At 63.5% G+C, this 16,311-nt stretch overlaps 2 protein-coding genes across 29 annotated transcripts in view; one reads left to right on the top strand and one right to left on the bottom strand.

Moving 5' to 3' along the window:
• The first annotated feature begins 532 nt into the window (after window positions 1-532).
• LRRC71 (leucine rich repeat containing 71) lies at window positions 533-9,523 on the top strand. Of its 15 annotated transcripts, none has more exons than XR_004421519.1 (15): window positions 533-839; window positions 3,234-3,383; window positions 3,651-3,776; window positions 3,903-3,978; window positions 4,164-4,244; window positions 5,442-5,510; window positions 5,713-5,872; window positions 5,963-6,046; window positions 6,124-6,213; window positions 6,691-6,837; window positions 7,059-7,152; window positions 7,367-7,455; window positions 8,262-8,351; window positions 8,702-8,823; window positions 8,972-9,107. XR_004421519.1 is itself a non-coding variant. In XM_033092284.1 (15 exons), the coding sequence occupies exons 1-15, from the start codon at window positions 680-682 to the stop codon at window positions 9,089-9,091; spliced, it is 1,683 nt and encodes a 560-aa protein (XP_032948175.1). In that variant the 5' UTR covers window positions 533-679; the 3' UTR covers window positions 9,092-9,506. The 15 variants fall into 15 exon arrangements, 12 of the variants coding, with proteins under 12 accessions (XP_032948175.1, XP_032948176.1, XP_032948178.1 ...); XR_004421520.1 differs by having other exon boundaries at window positions 8,265-8,351; XM_033092284.1 differs by having other exon boundaries at window positions 8,262-8,376; window positions 8,972-9,506.
• Window positions 9,524-9,620: 97 nt separating this feature from the next.
• The window catches only part of ARHGEF11 (Rho guanine nucleotide exchange factor 11), a 74,584-nt gene continuing 67,893 nt past the window's right edge, over window positions 9,621-16,311 (bottom strand). For 10 of the 14 annotated variants that reach the window (XM_033092271.1, XM_033092266.1, XM_033092268.1 and 7 more), the window contains 10 exons: window positions 15,969-16,136; window positions 15,181-15,271; window positions 14,461-14,586; window positions 14,038-14,099; window positions 13,511-13,732; window positions 12,968-13,330; window positions 12,002-12,097; window positions 11,027-11,253; window positions 10,747-10,936; window positions 9,621-10,545 (listed from right to left, as the gene is read on the bottom strand). In XM_033092271.1, the coding sequence (XP_032948162.1) occupies window positions 10,487-10,545; window positions 10,747-10,936; window positions 11,027-11,253; window positions 12,002-12,097; window positions 12,968-13,330; window positions 13,511-13,732; window positions 14,038-14,099; window positions 14,461-14,586; window positions 15,181-15,271; window positions 15,969-16,136 (1,604 nt within the window). In that variant the 3' untranslated portion in view covers window positions 9,621-10,486. The remainder of the gene's footprint in view (window positions 10,546-10,746; window positions 10,937-11,026; window positions 11,254-12,001; window positions 12,098-12,967; window positions 13,331-13,510; window positions 13,733-14,037; window positions 14,100-14,460; window positions 14,587-15,180; window positions 15,272-15,968; window positions 16,137-16,311) is intronic. The other 4 variants (XM_033092269.1, XM_033092265.1, XM_033092264.1 and 1 more) reach the window with 2 other exon arrangements.

The raw sequence follows: 16,311 nt of genomic DNA on the forward strand, positions 1-16,311 counted from the left end.
AATAGATGCGGTTAGAATGGAAACCCAGCGTCACGCCAACTCACTGTGGGTCTCTCTGGACGTTTTCCACCAGAAGCCCTCTCCTTACAGGCCTAGGAGGGCGGGCCCAGGGACACGATCTGCCCCCACCTGGACTCTCCCGTTCTAGATTCCTCAGACTGTCACCATCCCTGATAGACCGGGCCAGCTCCCGCTTTCCTGGGCTCAGTTTCCTGGGGGACTTTGGATGACTGGGCGCCCACCCTAGCCCCGGACCCGTCCTGGTCTCTGTCCCTCGGCCCCGGTCCTGGGCCGCCCTTGGCCGTCTTCCCTCGCTCGCGGTCCGCGGGGCCGGGCCCCCCAGGGCTCTCCGGTCCCCTGGACCCCAGGCCGCCCGCCTCCGGCCGCTCCGCTCTGGCCCCGCCCCGCTCCTGCCTCGCCCGCGGCCCCGCCCCCCACCCCGATCTAAGACCGCGGCGCGGGGTCCGCACGCGTGCGCTCAGCGGTTGCTCCCATCCGCGGGCCCGCCCAGCTCGCGCGGTTGTCGTGGAGAGGGACGCGGAGGCGACGCCACTGCGGATCGCCGGGTCGGTGGACGCGGAATAGAGTCCCCTGATTCAGCCACTACCTGAAGAATCACCACCCGTACTGCCTCTTCGTCCCCGTGAGGGTTCCCAGAGTCGCTGCGGACCGCACCCACATGTCGGGAGAAGGGAGCGCACCGGGGACGTCGCCCAGGGCCCCGCGTCCCGCGACCCAGAAGACGTCTAGCACAGTGAGCAAGAAGGGGGATCGCGGAGCCAAGGAGAAGCCGGCGATCGTCCTGCCGCAGGTGGGCGAGGAGGAGCCCAAAAACCCTGGTACGCAGGGGGCGGGGCGGGGCGAATCAGGCTCGCGGGCTGGCCAGGTGGGATGGGGCGGCGTCCGTGCGCCAGGCCCGGGACTGGACGTGCAGAAGGACGCTCTGGTGGGCGAGACGGCCCACCAGGAAGTAATAATAGAATTTCTGGTGCCACGTTCGGTATGAGCGTAGCTAGCTCCTGGCACCTGGAAGGAGTGTTACAAATGGTAACATCATCAGGTGTGTGGCCCCGGGCGCGTTTCTCCTCTGTGGAAGAGGAGTGTGGAAACTATTTTCCACCATTTCCTAGTGTGGAAATGGGGGTCCTGCCCGCCTGCTGCGGTGAGGCGTTGCAATGGAGCTGATGGTGAGAAAGCGTTTTGTAAACTGCGACTTCATTTGTTCATGCAACAAGCATGCACTGTGCCCCCGCTGTGTGCGGAGCTCCCTGTTCCATCTTGAAATACGATCCCAGTTTGACTCCCATCAACTTCCTGAATCTCAGATTGGCAGATGTTTGAACTGAACTGATCTTAAAGAACCCACACTCTGGTTGGGGGCTGACAAAGGCAGTAAGCTGTGATGATAGGCGTTGGGAGGACGGAGAGAGGTCCCGCTTTTCGGTCCAATGCAGACAGTCCTGCACGCGTGGGATTTACATGCTCTGAGAAAACAGAGCCAGGAGGAGAGTGTACGTACGTCGGAGTGTGAAAGTGCTAGAACCCCCACGGAAACGCATTATCCGCAGAGGGGCATTGATTGAAGGCTTCTTGATTCATAACCACCAGCTTTGCCACCAGACGCGGACAAGAACTTTCCGGCCCTGGGGCGGCGGTTAGCTCAGCTTGTCAGAGCGCGGTGCTCTTAACAACAAAGTTGCCTGTTCCATCCCCACATGGGCCACTGTGAGCTGCGCCCTCCACAACTAGATTACTTGACTTGGAGCTGATGGGTCCTGGACAAACACACTTAAGTAAATAAAAGTTAAAAAAAAAACACCAAAACTTACCGGTCCTGCACTCAGGGTAAAACAACGTGGGAAAAGGCCTTGGTCAAACTTTGGTCAGGTGCCATCTCTTGGTCAGTGCCGGTGGCAAAGCTGCTGGTCCTAGGAAATCTCCTTGAGAAGAGAAGCGCTGCTCTAGAAAGCGCTACCCAACAGAACTTAATGTGACCTCCGAAATGTCCTCTGCCTGCGCTTTCGCTAGCAGTGACCCAGCGGACGGTGCCGCGCTAAAACGCGCTTGCTCCGGCCCTCCTCATCCCAGCATCCGCGAGCTTGTTCGAAACGCAAATATGGACTCCACCTGGGCTCAGGGATCGGAGTCTGCGCAGACCGGCCCAGGCGACTATTGTAATAGGCTTTCCGGTGTTCTTACAGTTCAAGAATCTCTTGTAGAGAAAGGTGGTGGGAGTGAAGCGAGGAAGGGCTGAGGGTTCTCCCAGCAGAGGGAACAGCCCAGGAAAGCAGGGGTGTGCAGGAGTCAGCTGGACGAGGCGGGTCTGGGGTACCTCTTGTCCATCAGCTCACGTTTCTTGTGTTTGCGTCCCCCTGGGCGCATGAGGAGCGTGTGTCTCACCCCTTTTCTGCAGGAACCTTCAAAGCTCTCTGCATCATGCCCCCCCCCACACACACAGTCCCTCCACACCCTCGGGCAGGCTCCTGCTGTTAGCCGAAGTTCCCCCGCCCTGGGTGGTGGTGCTGCCGGGGCTCTAGGCCTCTGGGCAGGTGGGAGAGCCAGCGGGTACCAAGCCAGCCCTCTGCCTCCAGATTCTGCCATTCGCCAGGGACACCCTTCCCACTTCTTCCCAGATGCCCACGGGGGAGCAGGAAAGAGCGGGGTCTCAGGGACTCAGGGTGGGGTGTGGTGGGCATCTGTCTGAATTCATCAGTGCTTCACTGATTAGTATTTCTAAGGCGTTTAAAACAGTGGAGCGGGACAGGAGAAAGTGCTGTATAAATGTTCGCTAAACAAACTAAAGCCCGGCGCTCTGCTGGACCTGGGGTATATGGGGTGGGGATGGGAGTGGAGAGGGTTCCTTTTGCTCACATCAGGCCTGGGGCTTCTTTCTCCGTGTGACCCTGGGTTGGAGACACCGTGTGGGAGGCGGAGGCCCCCCAGCGAGCGGAGAGCCCAGTGGAAGCAGCGGGCTTCACCCATGGGGTGGGTGGAGGAGCCGGCACGCCCCGCGGCCCCTGGCCCCCTTCCTTCCAGGTCTTGATTTCCCACTGTTTCCAGCGTTGGTCTTTACAACGCAACTCACATTTTAAAATGGTTGTAAGGCTGTCCGCCTCGCAGGGGGGGCCCATCCTGAGGTCCGAAGCCCCGCGTGGTCGAGCGTGAGAACGCATGCGGGCGCGGCCTGGGGTTCCGACCACAGGCCCGCGCTCCCTGCGCCCCCTCGCCCGCAGAGGAGTACCAGTGCACCGGCTCCCTGGAGACCGACTTCGCTGAGCTCTGCAAGCTCTCGGGGTACACGGACTTCCCCAAAGTTGTCACCCGGCCCCGCCCGCACCCTAACTTCGTCCTGTCCACGTCTCTGTCGGAAAAGCCCACGGTAGGTGAGTGACAGTGGAGCCCCGGGTGTCCTTCAGGGCCACCTCGTCCATCCCCAGCCTCCCGTCGCACGGGGGCCGAATGGCGGGGCGCATGGCAGGGTGGGTGTAAGGGGTGGCTTCAGGGGGCGGCTGGGGAGGTGGGGATGCCCCGTCTTCCCCTCCAAACTGGCAGACCCCAGCCTGGCCCCAGCTGCAGCCCCCGCCAGCGCTCCGCCCCCTTGGGCCGGCCTCTCCCGCCTCACCTGGTCCCCTCGCACCCCTTCCCGCTAGACGACCAGCGGCTGTCGGGGTCCTGCAGCCTCAACAGCGTGGAGAGCAAATACGTGTACTTCCGTCCCACAGTCCAGGTGGAGCTGGATTCAGAGGACAAGTCGGTGAAGGAAATCTACATCCGCGGTGGGCCCCGTCGGTCCTCGCCCCGCCCCTCCGCGTCCTCGCCCCGCCCCTCCTCATACCCCCCTTCCCCCCGGCTCCCCCTTTCCCCCCGAGGCCTGAGGCGCCTTCCTCCTTCCGCTTCTTCAGGCTGGAAGGTTGAGGAGCGGATCCTGGGCATCTTCTCTAAATGTCTGCCCCCGCTCAGCCAGCTGCAGGCCATCAAGTGAGGGGATGTGGCGGAGGGGGCGGGGGACGGGACCGGAGACCAATGTGGGGGATGGCTCGCCAGAAAGAACTGAGGGGGCAGGGAAGACCCTGGGGACCTGGAGAAGTGGGAGAAGGGTGCGGCTGCGAGGACCGCGCGGGAAGGTGATACACCAGCTGTGTTCCTGTCCCTTCCACCACCAGCAGCTTGTGGAAGGTGGGGCTGACTGAGAAGACCCTGGACACCTTCATCGCCCTTCTACCTCTCTGCTCACCCACGCTCAGGTCAGCAGAGGGGAGCAGGCAAGCGGGGAGGCCCCCAGTGCCGGAAGCGGGCTGAGTGGGCGGCCCGAGGGCGCAGTCTGGGGAGGGGAGGGGCCCTCCCAGCTCCTGCAGCCTGGGCCTTACATCCCTGTGGAGACAGGGTGCAGCCGGTGTCTGGCTGGTTGTGAAGCTCCCATGTGCCAAGACTCGGGCTGCCCTCTTCTGCCTACACCAGTGCCGGAAGAGCCTGACCTTTGGGGCCTCATCGCCCTCCTCCCACCACCGTCCAATCTCTCCCTGCAGGTTTTCACGTTCCTCGCTGCCTGGGGCCTGACACTGTACTAGGGGCAGGTCCTTATCCTCCAGGACCTGGCAGTCCAGGGAGGGAGGGAGGGACAGGATTTAGGAACAGATACCACAGGGCAGTGTGGGCACTGTGGTGGTGGAAGACTGTTTCAGTGGAGGCGGCACCACCCCCCCCATGGGTGTGGGGCAGGGTGACGTGGGAGACAGCCTGGAGGAGGTGGTGTGGAGCTGAGCCTTGAAGGATGAAAGATGAGCCAGCTTGAAAGGTTGAGCAATGATCACATCACGGGAGAGATTTTTCAAATAGAGAAGCTTTGTGGAGGGACCATGTATTGTTACATTGATTATGTCAGTTTCTGTGAGATAAATCCATGTAGGTAGCTGGGTGCCTCTGGCTCAGGGTCCTGCAGAGGCTGCGGTCATCTCAGCTGGGCGGGAGCATGTGCTTCCCAGCTCACTCAGGTGGTCGCAGTGTCCCGTGAGCTCCCTCACATGCATGAGTGCCCTGCCCACATGGCTGCCGGTGACCCAGAGCCAGAGAGCACCCAGATGGAAGCCAGGCTTTTTGGAAGCTAAGCTTAGAAGTGGCCTCCCTTCGCTTTGGGCATATTCCGTTCATCAGTGTGAGTCACTAGCTCCTGCCACACTCGAGGGGAGGGGATTACACGAGAGCATAGGAACCAAGAAGTGGGGATCATGGGTCATCCCAGAGGCCACCTCACCAGAGGGCTAACTGGATGAAATGACCCCTTCATGCGCCACTCTTCTGGACCGTTAGTCTGGAGAACTGTCTCATCATTTCCTCTGTTGGGGGCCGTCCTTTGACTGTTTCCGAGCTGCTCTCGAGTCCCACGCGTCCTCACCTGGCCTCGGTGGTGGCTTCCTGGTTCTCAGACCCCCTCCTCCCCTCAGGAAGGTCTCTCTGGAGGGGAACCCACTGCCGGAGCAGCCGTATCACAAGCTAATGACACTGGACAGCCCGTGAGACGCCTTTACCCCCCCCTTTCTCGGCCTGCCCCCATTCCAGGCCACTCCTAGTCCCCACCCTTGCTTCCCCTCGAGCACCTCCCCAGGGAACGTCAATTCCTGTCCCTCCACCTTCAGACCCGATGGACCTCCTCATGCCCCCAAGGTTCCCCGAGCTTCCGGGTTCCTGGGACCCTTTTTCCCTCCCGTTGCCCAGGGTCGTGCACTTGTCTCTGCGGAACAACAACATCGATGACCGCGGGGCGCAGCTTCTGGGCCGGGCTCTGTCGACGCTGCACAGCTGCAACCGGACCCTGGTCTCGCTCAATCTGAGCTTTAACCACATCGGGGACGAGGGCGCGGGCTACATCGCCAATGTGCGTGAGCGGCGGGAGGGCCCCAGGCCCCCGGCGCCGGGAGGGACCCCGGGCCTCACGCACACCCGCTCTGCCCCGTCCCGCCCCCAGGGCCTCCGGCTGAACCGCTCCCTGCTCTGGCTGTCCCTGGCCCACAACCGCATCCAGGACAAGGGCGCCCTGAAGCTGGCCGAGGTGGGTGTGCCGGCGGGCAGCCGGTGGAGAGCTCGGCTCTGCTCCGGCGTCTGACCCGCCGCGCGCCGCCCCGCCAGGTCCTGCGGCCCTTCGAGCTGGATCATCGCGAGGTGGTGGAGCGCCGGCGCCTCCTGCTGGCGAAGGGGGTGCAGGAGCGCTCGCGCTCGGTGAGCAGCCGCCCGCGGCGCGGGCCTGTCCCTCTGTGTGCCTGGCCGCTCTCCGCCTGGCCCGCCTGCACGGGTGTGGCGAACGCCAGCCCCTTGCGGGCAGCAGCGTGCCCCGTCTAAGAGGAAGCCCTCGAGTTAGCCCGCCGGCCACTCGGCGGCTTGGGACCTCGGCATGTTAGCCTCTGGCCCTGCTTCCTCGCCTGTACCTACTTCTCGGCATTGTTGAGAGGATTGACCGAGTGGATGCGGGGAGCGCACGGGAACGGAGGAGTCAGAGCCCCCAGCCCGCCCCCGGGCTCCCTGCCGTTTCTTCCTCACAGCACCTCCCAAACAAACACCTTTAGCCTTTAGCCGGGAGATGGGGGTGGGGTGCTGCTAGGGGGTCTACCACTCAGGCGGGAGGCTCCCCCGCCCTCACTGAAGGGCACCGGCCTCTCCCCCGCCCCCCCCTCCCCCGCCTCCCGTCTGTGAGCACAGCCCTCCCGCTCTCGGCATGGGGACTCCAAAACGGACCGTGAGAAGAACCAGCTGCCGGCGCTCAGTTCTGTCACCCTGGATAAGACAGAGAAGATGCAGGCAGCGAAGGCCGCTAAGGGCCTGGGCAAGAAGAAGGAGAAGCCAGGGGTAGGTGTGCGCTGGGCACGAGAGCCTCGGCCTCGGCCTGGAGGAGCTGTGGGGCTTGGAGGTGAACAGGTGGGGGAGTGAAGGTCCCACCCGCTTCCTGCCCAGGATCCTAACGCTGGCCCTGCCCCGCCTGTGTCCCGGCCCCACCCTGGCTCCTTCCCCACCTGCGTCTCGGCCCCCAGAGAGGAAGGACTTTCACCTGTCTCTAACGTCCTCCACAGGAAGTGGTGAAGAAGGAGGAGAAGTTGGGGTCTGGGCCGTCACCCATACAAGGAACCCCGAAGAAGGAAGACCCCGCAAAGGCAGGCAAGGGGAGTAAGTGCTAGCGGCGCTGGGGGCCGGGCCGGGAGGCAGGAGTCAGGAGCTGGTCTTCTGGCCTGTCCCACCGTGCTCCACACTGGTTTCCCGAGGCTGCCCCCCAGCCCCCAGCGGGGCCCCCTCCAGCTCTGTTTCTGCTGCACCCAAACCCAGCCCTTCTCTGGGGCCCGGGGTGGTGTCAGGCCTGCACTCTGGCTCCTCTTCCATCCAGAGGTAACCATCCCTGAGCAGAAAGTGACCAAGGGGAAAGGGTCCAAGACGGGGAGCAAGGAGAAACGCAACACCCTCCTGGACTCAGAGGTAGGCTGCCGCGCGCCCGTCCCACTCCGCCGTCTCCAGCCACTTGTGCTCACATTTGGTCCTCCACTCCTGCCCCAACCACTGACCCGCAGCCCGAGCTGGGCTTGCTGGGGTTACCGGTTGCCCCCCTCCCCTTCAGGCTCCAGGACACCTGGGTCTTTCCATGCCTGTTAGGAGTCCCCACTTTGGTCCTGTCTGGCCTTCGGCTCACCAGCACCTCCTCCACCTGCTCGCACAGCTGCTCTGGGAACAGTTCCCCTCCTTTGCCCCAGCCGCCCTTTCCCTGTCCTCCGGGACCAGTCTGTTCCTTGCTCCCTGACTGCCCATTGCACAGCTCCCACCCCTGCCAGCCCTCCAGCTGTGGGTGGAGCCAGCTGCCCCGGGAGACTCCGACCCCAGGCCAAATGGCCTCGCTTCCCACAGCCCTCTGGCCACCTAGGCAGGTCTTACGAAGGTCAGGTGGACCCTGTGCTGCTGTTTTGCGCAGGACTGTGGCACTGCCTCCCCATCCCCCGCCATCCAGTCCTCTGGCGCCCCTTCTCTTTGCCTGGAGCCACCCCTCGTCTGTCTGGGAACTGCCCCTGTGCTCCCACAGTACTGAACTGGCCTCTGCCACTTGTCGCACACATCACTTTCTGGTCTCCCTACAGTTGTTTCTTGAGGGTATGTGTGTATTTATTTTTGTGTCCCCAGCACCTAGGACAGAGCCTGGACTATGGCCGGCCCTGCAAACGTGTGTTGAATGAATGAATGACTGGCCTGGTGACCAGCTCCCTGTCCCCTACTGCAGTTATGTCCTCCTTTAGCAGCTGGCTGCTGAAGCTACTGAGATGCTCAGCCCTCTGCTGGAGCCCGTGGAGCACCGCCATGGCAAAGTTTTCATGGCTGGGAACAAGGTCCTCTTGTACCTCAACCTCGTCCGTATGTGCTAAGCCCTCTGCTGCTTGCTGCCTGGGTCCCCTCCCATCCCCACCCCGACCCGCCTGTCCCATGGTTGGGCATCATGGTGCTGGAGGCTCTTCTGCTGGGGCTTTGGGGGAGGGGAAGTCAGGCCAGGGCCGGACAATGCGGGTAAAGTGGGAGCTGAGAGGTGGGTGGGATGTAAAGAGGCCAGGGAAACCGCCAGAGGAGTGGTCGCAGGGCAGCAGCAGCTCCTGGGTTGGCAAGCTGGGAGCTGGCTGTGGAGCCACAGGCGGTGGCAGGCGTGTGTCTGGCCGGGAGGAAGCTTGCCTGCTCCTTCCGCCAGGAAACCGCATCACAGAGGTGGGGCTGGAGGGCTTCCTCAGCACGGTGCAGTGCCAGGCCCACTTGCTGAAGTCCAAGAGTGCGTCCAAGGGCCCCGTGGGGCTGCTCCGGCTGTGCCTCGCGGTGAGTCCTCGTCGGCCCTGGCGGGGCTCTGCCGCCCACTTCTCTCCATCACCCCACCACCTCAGCAGTCATTCTGCCTTCTGTCCGTCCCGGGACACCCCCATTGCCGGCCCCGGGGTCAGCTGTCAGCTTGCCGTTCCCTCCTCAGAAAAACCTCTTCTCGCTGCCATGTCCTGCATACACCACGATCCAGGAGCTGATGCTGCCAAGGGACCCCATAAGCAAGGCCAAGGCCAGGGAGGAGGAGGCCCTGGCGCCCCCCATCTAGCCCGTCCCTCCTGCGGCCCCCGGAGGCCCTGCGGCTGAGCTCCCGGGCGCAGCTCGCATCTTGAACAAAGGCTTTGTACTTCTTCCTGCGAGGTTGTCTCTAAACTTTGTTTCGGAAATACTGGTACTTGGAACATTTGGAGTCACTCTTACCTGTGCTCCCTAGAGGACACAGGCCTGCAGATGTCCTCGATCTGAAACCAGGGCCAGCCGACGATGTGGGGGGATGTCAGGGCTGCCTCCCGAGAGGACCCACACACAGAGGACCCGGGGCCGTGAGCTGTAAAACCTGGAAGCTCCCTGGGGGCAGTGGCCTCGTGACTCTGGGCCCAGAACTCCTGGGGGGGGGCGGGGCAGGGAGCGCGTGTTGTCTTGTGCTGGCCATGCCCAGGCTGGTCCAGTGGGCACATACCTGGGGTCTGGCTGCCAGGGGGGAGGGCTCCATCCCCAGAGCCAACTGGAGCCAGTCGTGGGACAACCACTGCACCTTTGTCACAGTGTTTCCAAGAATCACACACACACCGCCACAGTGAAGAATATTTAACTTTTCTTAAAAAAAAAAAAATCTTAACCATGAAAGGAAGAAAATAAAAGCGTATACATCATTTTAACAACAAAACAGTCATTTCCATATCTATATTTTATATATTATATATATATTTATATATATGTATATATACACCTAGCACAGTGTGTATATTCTATTAGTCAGTGGGGACTGCAGTGGACGTGGTAACAGGCCAGGGCTGCGGTGGGCCCTGGGGATGCTCCAGCACTCACCCCGCCTCCAGCTCCTGGGGCCGTTTGCTCCGTACCTGATACCAGGTTTTCTGTAGTGAGGGTGTGGGGAAGGTGGACACAGGTGGGGTAGGAACACCCCTGCAGAGGAGATGACCCCGGGGAGGGAGTTGCTGGCCGGCCCCGTGCCAGCTGGGCCCATGGGCCTGGGACCTGGTCCCGGTGTTGGGCGGTGACTAGGAGATACAAGGGAGCCTCCTCTTCCCTTACAGTCGCTTCTGTAGCTGCCCCGGCACCCAGGACAGGTATTTACAACAGCAAAGACGCACATACATACATACATATTTACAGGAAACCATGTGACCGAGAGGTGGAGGCGCCCCCCAGCCCTGGGCCCTGTGGAGACGGGGAGGGGAACAAAGTGCACTGACATAGAAGCCTCCCTCCCCTCGCACGTCTGAGGGCGCCCACGCACAGCCGTCCACAGGCATAGGCACAGGCAACATGGGCCAGGGGACCAGGGACACGGGGCCTGGGGGTGGGGGAGGGGACAAAGGGCAGGAGAAGACACGGGGCTGGACTCCCAGGAGACATGCAGGCGTCGCACCCTGCCCTGCCTCGCGCCAGGCCCTAGGGCACGGTCTGGAGGTTTGGACAGTCACAGTCTCGGGGACGTGGCTGCGTGTGCCGAGCTGTCTTCCAGGGGGGACCTGGGGCCTGTGGAGGACAAGGTGATGACAGTGAGCAGCTGGCCCCTAGGTGACCCTCCCTCTTAGGGTTCGCCTGGAAAGTCCTCAAGCTCGTGAGGGCCAGGGACTTAATGCATCTGGGGACCCGTCAGAACCACGCTGTGTCCTCGCTCTGCGTGGTGTCACGGCCCCTCACCAGCTGGATGTCCAGTGTCCAAGCTTCACTCACCGTCCTCAGGGCAGGGCCCCAGCTCGCAGCTGTCCCTGCAGTCAGACGACGGCGGCTCCTTCGCTGGAGGTGACAGGGAGCTGTCTGCCCACCGGGCCGCCTCCGTGTGGGAGCTGCCCACAGGTGTGGTGCCGCCCGAGGACTCGCCCCCGAGGGACAGCAGCAGTTCTCTGTGGGCCAGCTCCATGTCCTGCAGAGGACGGGGAGGTCTGTTGTCGGGCGCTGCTCCTGCCAGAGGGGGGCTCCCGGGACACACGTGGCCCACACCCCGAGGCCTCACCTTGAGTCTGTGCAGCTTGAGGGTGAGCTCCTGAATGGTGTGGAAGATGACGCCCACGTCCCTGAGGGCCAGGCTGGGGGCTGAGTGGCTGGGGCGCCTCCGGTCCCCACTCCCCCTGCGCAGCTGGGGCCCGGGCCCTGGGAGCCAGGCAGGGGGGCTGTCAGGCTGGGAAGGGTCGCTGCTTGAGTCCAGGGGTCCTGTTGGCATGCTGATGTAAAAACAGTTCCCTGTCCCGTGGCAAGAGCGAGAGATTAGGAGGCCAAGCAGAGCGCGTGTGAGCCACCCTCCGCTCGCTCGGGTCCCCATGCCGCTGGCGAGCGCACGGACTCTGGCCTCATACTGCCTACCAGCTCCTAAAGCCCTCCGCCTCCAGGCAGCCTTCCAGACGGCAGCCTCGCGTTAGCGTGGCCCAGACCAGGAAAGATGCTTAGAGGCGGGATGAAGGGACAAGTGGCAGGCTGTTGTGTGTCATGTGGGAGACGGGAGGGAGTCCCATCCCTTGGAGGGAAAAGAGATGGTGGCCACTTTCAGGCACGTTTGAAAAGCAGGGGCACTGGCCGCTTTCAGTCGGCCCACCTCAAGCTCTGCTGATGAACTCAGCACCACCCGTCCCAACTGCCACCTCCGTCACGGTCCTGGAGACACCCCGGCTCACGGGCGTCAGACAGGACCATGAGCACAGGCAGACACCGGGAACGCGGGGGCCACATGAGCATATGTGCACAGTGACACAGGACTTGTGGTTGGTGTGGGGATGCAGTGGTTCCAAATGTCAGGGAGAGGACATTGGGGGGGCCCTGTCCCCGGACTGAGCACAGGCTGCTCACGCTCCTGCTCTGAAGGGGCCTGTGTGAGGTTGGCACAGGGTCTGCCAGCTTCTGGTCCACATACTGCGTCACCTAGACCCGCCAGCCGAGGGAGTGTGTCCGGGGGTGTGTCCGTGGGACCACACGACGCCCGGGAGGGGTTCGTTACCCGCAGCCTTTGCTCCGCCTTCCACGTCACGGGGCTCAGGCTCTGACGGGCGGCTCTCTGGCGGGGCAGGGACAGGCTTGCCACCTGCGCCCTCAGCTGCACCAACACCACCACCACCAGGGAGAGCAGAGAACGAAAGAGAAGGGAGGGGGAGAGCGGGAAGGACAGCAGTGGGTGGAGAAAAAGAAAAAGGGAAAAGCAGAGTGAGCGAAGGTCACATGTGACCACAGCCGCAGACAGCTCTCCCACCAGTGCACCGAAGGAGAGAGAAGGAAGGGCAGCTCCCAGAAACCCAGGACAGGGCGTGCCTCCGGCAGGCGGGCGGGCGAGAAAGGCTCCCAGGATGGGAGGCAGAGCCGAGCGCTGGGGACGGCGGGGCACCCCTTCCCACCCCCGGCACCCACTCCTGCTGCAGCTGCTTCCACAGACCAGTGGACGCTCCCTCCTCAACGGACCCTCCCATACTGGCCAGTCTGGGCCTTTTTGTCCACAGGTGGGGTGGCCCCTGCACTTGGTCCCGTGCTACTCCCCTTCCTGTCCTCGGCCTCTCAGCCGGGCCCACGGCCCCTCCGAGCTTGTCAGGTCCGCCTGCCCCAACCCCACGACCTGCCATCTGCAGGGACTGGCTGCACGCACCGTCCTTGTCTGAGGGATGTGACACCGTGCGGGGTGAGCAGGGACCTGTACTGATGGCTGATGTGCACCAGGCAGGGGTGATGCCCTCACCACAGAACGAGGCTCAGAGATGACTCAGAGTCGGCTCCACAGTCACCCAGGTATGAAGTGACGGAGTGGGGCCGTGCAGCCCCAAAGCCGTGGCCTGCTATCACCACGTGTGCCGCCCAGGATGCAGGGACAGCCCACGCATGGCTTCCGGCACGTGGTGGGGAAGGAAGCAGGTGTTGGGGGGACTGGCCTCTGCCCTAGCCACAGTGCCTATTCCTCCAGCGGGCGCGTTTACTTTACCTCTTCGCACGACTTGGTAGCTTCCTGTGGCCTCTGTGCTCGAAGTCTCTTCCCCGGGATTCTCGTCAAGCTCGGGAGACTCCCAGATCCCAGAATTCCTAGTCCTGGCGGGCAGGTGCCCCAGAGAACAGGGAGCCACATCCTCCTGCTCTGGCTGGGCCCCCTCTGGCCCTGGGAGCTGGGTGCCGTCCCCTCCACCCCCACTGGGAGCTCGCTCGGGGGAGCCTGGGTCCCAGGGGTGAGAGGTGGTGCTGACGATGGAAGGTGTGGGTGTCAGATCATCCTCAGGCTCCCCGGCAGCCTGTGGTCCCAGGGGGTGACCCGGCAGCAGGCCACACAGGATTAGCTGACGCAGGTTCTCCACTGCAGGGAGACAGGTGCCAGATGCCAGGGTGGTGAAAGGGTCACCACACCGCCCCACCCCCGTCGCAGGGCTCAGGCACGGAAGTGACAGCTGTGCCCCTGCAACGTGTCTCCTTGAGCAGTACCAGGGAGACTCTCGGGTAGGTGGAGGGTGGGCACGGGGGCCCACGGGGGGCTCACCATCTTCCAGGGCAGCATCGGCGAGTCCATCCATGAGCAGAGGGCCTGGGAGGGGCAGGACGATGGGGTCCCTGGTCCTGCCGCCCCTGCTTGCTGCGTGCAGGGGTGCGGAGGGGGGAGGCCCGGCACCTGGCTCCTCGTCCTCGGTGCTGCCCCCAGGCTCGGGGGCCTCTGGCAGCGCCGGGTGCTCCCCTTGGGCCCTCTGCTGGGGCCCAGGGCCTGCTGTACACGGAGGACAGTGTGAGGCAGGGAAGAGGGAGGGCGTGTGGCTGCTCCCACGCCAGCTTGGGTGTCAGGGGCTGGGGAGCCTGGCCCGTTCGGTCCAGAGCGTACTGAGCACCTACTACAGCCAGGCCCTGGCCCGGGCTCTTGGCAGACCTCACTGAGTAAGGCAAAGACCCTGGCCGAGGAGCTTCGATTCAGTGCGAGGGCCAGTGAAAGAGTAAAATGAGCACACAGCCTAGTAAGTCAGGAAGTGGGGAGTGCTGTGGGAGGAGAAGCCGATCAGGCGGGGACCAGACACTCACCTCCAGGCAGCCCCTCAGGCTCCGGTTCACTGTGGAACACTTCTGAGTCATCCAGTCCTGCCCTGGGGGTGACAAGCGGCGGCAGGTCACCTGCTGAGAACGCTGGCTCTCTGCCAGTCAGGAGGCGGAGAGGTTGTGGAATCCCACCCTCCGGACAGAATGGGCAATGAAGGTGTAGGGCCCAAGAAGGAAGGGCCAGGTTTCAGCACCTGCTGGCAGCCTGGACAGAGGTGGGTGCTGACCAAGCCTCTCCCATCCCGATTCTGCCCCACCCCACGTTCCCTGTGGTCGCCATTACAGCAGGTGAGGGCTCTTGGGGACAGCACACAGGGAGGGAGGTGGAGGTGTGCCCAGAAATGAGGGCAGAGGGCAGCGGCAAGCGGGTGGTGTGGAGGGGACGGCAGGGGCCTGGAGGACAAGCACCTGTGCGGCCTGGGGCTCTGGTGGGACGGCCCCTGGGGGCCTTGGGGTGGGGGGTGGGAGGGCATCGGCGCAGCCCCAGGTCGCCTGGTGGCGTTCTGCACGGCGTCTTCCAGCAGCTCCATCCACCTGCAGCTCGGCAGACAGGGGGCTGTAAGGACAAGAGCTGGCGCACACACGGCGCCCCGGCCACCCTCGCGGGCCCGGCGCCCTTCTCGGCTGCCCCAGCGGCCCTCAGGCAGCTCCCACCTCCCCTCAGAGCTTCCGTATCTGCTCCCTTTCACGATAACTCATCACCCACACCCCACAGATGGACACCCTGAGGGTCAGAAACTGCCTGTCTCGCCTGTCCTCCCTGCGCCATGCCAGCTCGGCGGGCACCATCAGGGGGCATGGTGGGTAGAGAACCGGGGGTGAGGGTCCTGGAGGTGGACAGCTGAGAAGAAGGCATGAACTTACAGCACCCACTGGGGACAAGGACGGAAGTGGGGCCAGTGAAAGGGAAGACAGCACAGGGCTGGCAACAGCCTCCCTGCCACAGGTTTGCTTGCGGGACGGACGGCGACCACACAAGCTTCTCCGAGTCCGTTGGACCTCGCACTTCCCTGCCCAACGCCCGTCCTCTGACGGCTCTGGGGCCCATCCCTGCCTTTCTGCCCTCATACACACCACCCTGGTCCCAAGGGGGCAGCAGTTACGTAGGACCCTTGACTCAATTCTCACGTGTTCTTGTCTGAAGACGTCAATGCCACCAGCTCATAGATCTGGGGTGGGCCCAGCTCGGAGGTGCAGATGATGAAGAAGGCCCGTTTATCTGTGAGGAAAGGAAGGTACAAGGGTCTGCACTGGGCACGGCAGGGGTGGCCGGGGCATGGCTCCCGGCGGCCAGGTGACAGTGCAGGCCCGGAGCCCAGGCCCCTCGACACGGATGAGGAACGCAGCATGACACACCTGGGTCATCAGAGCCATCAGGACCCCCTTACAACAGGTACAGAGGGAATTCTGGAACCCTGCTGGCATCTTTCAGGGCCCCCGTCACCCTCCTGCAGCCCTCAGAGCAAAGGCCAACAAGCATGGTGCTCGGGTTTGTAATACTTTTCATTCCCACCATCCCTCCTGAGCTCCCAAGAGCAGGGTGGGTGCCCCAGACGGCACAGCTGAGGACAGCGAGCCCAGGGCTGTGGTGGCCGGGCTCTGGCCCCAGAGCGCTCCCTGTGCCCTGCCTCCCCCAGAAACGCCTGTGCACATGGGGCCGGGCTCTGTGAGCTCCAGTCCCCTGCCCGTCACTTGTCATGGGAAGCTGTCCCGCTGCCCATCCCCCCATCCCGACCCTGGCCCACCTGGGCGGGCGCTGCCGTGGCGTCCTGCCTGCCCCAGACTGTCTGTTGTCATCTGGGCCCCCCCAGCCTTCCCCTCCCCACCATGCTTGGATGGGGCAGGGCGGTGGAGGAACACAGAGGGAGGGGGATGCCCAAGGCTGCACCGCCCAGGCTCGCGGGCCGCGTGCACACCTGTGGCCACCGAGCGGACAAGCACGGCATTGAGCTTGAGCACGGGGCTGAAGGTCTGCTTGCTGTCCGCCGAGCCCACGGCCGTCTTGCTATGACACTTGAGCAGCAGCTTCTCGTCCTGCTTCTGCAGCAGCACCAGGAGGTCCTCCAGCAGCAGCACGTGTAGGTCTGGGGGGTGGAGGGGCGCTGGCGAGGCGTGCACTGTCCCCACGACCCCGGCAGTGCCGGCACCAGTGGCTCTGGGCCTGGCTGTTGGTGCGCAGAGCCCACGCCTCACCCAGCGTGCTCCATGCTGCCCCACGGCCCCTCCCTGCCCTCAGGCCGGGGTCCAGGTGCCCAGGGA

This window comes from Rhinolophus ferrumequinum, chromosome 22 (genome assembly GCF_004115265.2).
Source record: "Rhinolophus ferrumequinum isolate MPI-CBG mRhiFer1 chromosome 22, mRhiFer1_v1.p, whole genome shotgun sequence".
Taxonomy (NCBI): Eukaryota; Metazoa; Chordata; class Mammalia; order Chiroptera; family Rhinolophidae; genus Rhinolophus; species Rhinolophus ferrumequinum.

Coding starts and splice junctions, on each gene's coding strand:
- LRRC71 (XM_033092277.1), top strand. CDS start 680: ATGTCGGGAGAAGGGAGCGCACCGGGGACGTCGCCCAGGGCCCCGCGT. Junction 840..3,233: donor GGAGGAGCCCAAAAACCCTG/GTACGCAGGGGG, acceptor CCTCGCCCGCAG/AGGAGTACCAGTGCACCGGC. Junction 6,047..6,123: donor GCGCCCTGAAGCTGGCCGAG/GTGGGTGTGCCG, acceptor CCGCCCCGCCAG/GTCCTGCGGCCCTTCGAGCT.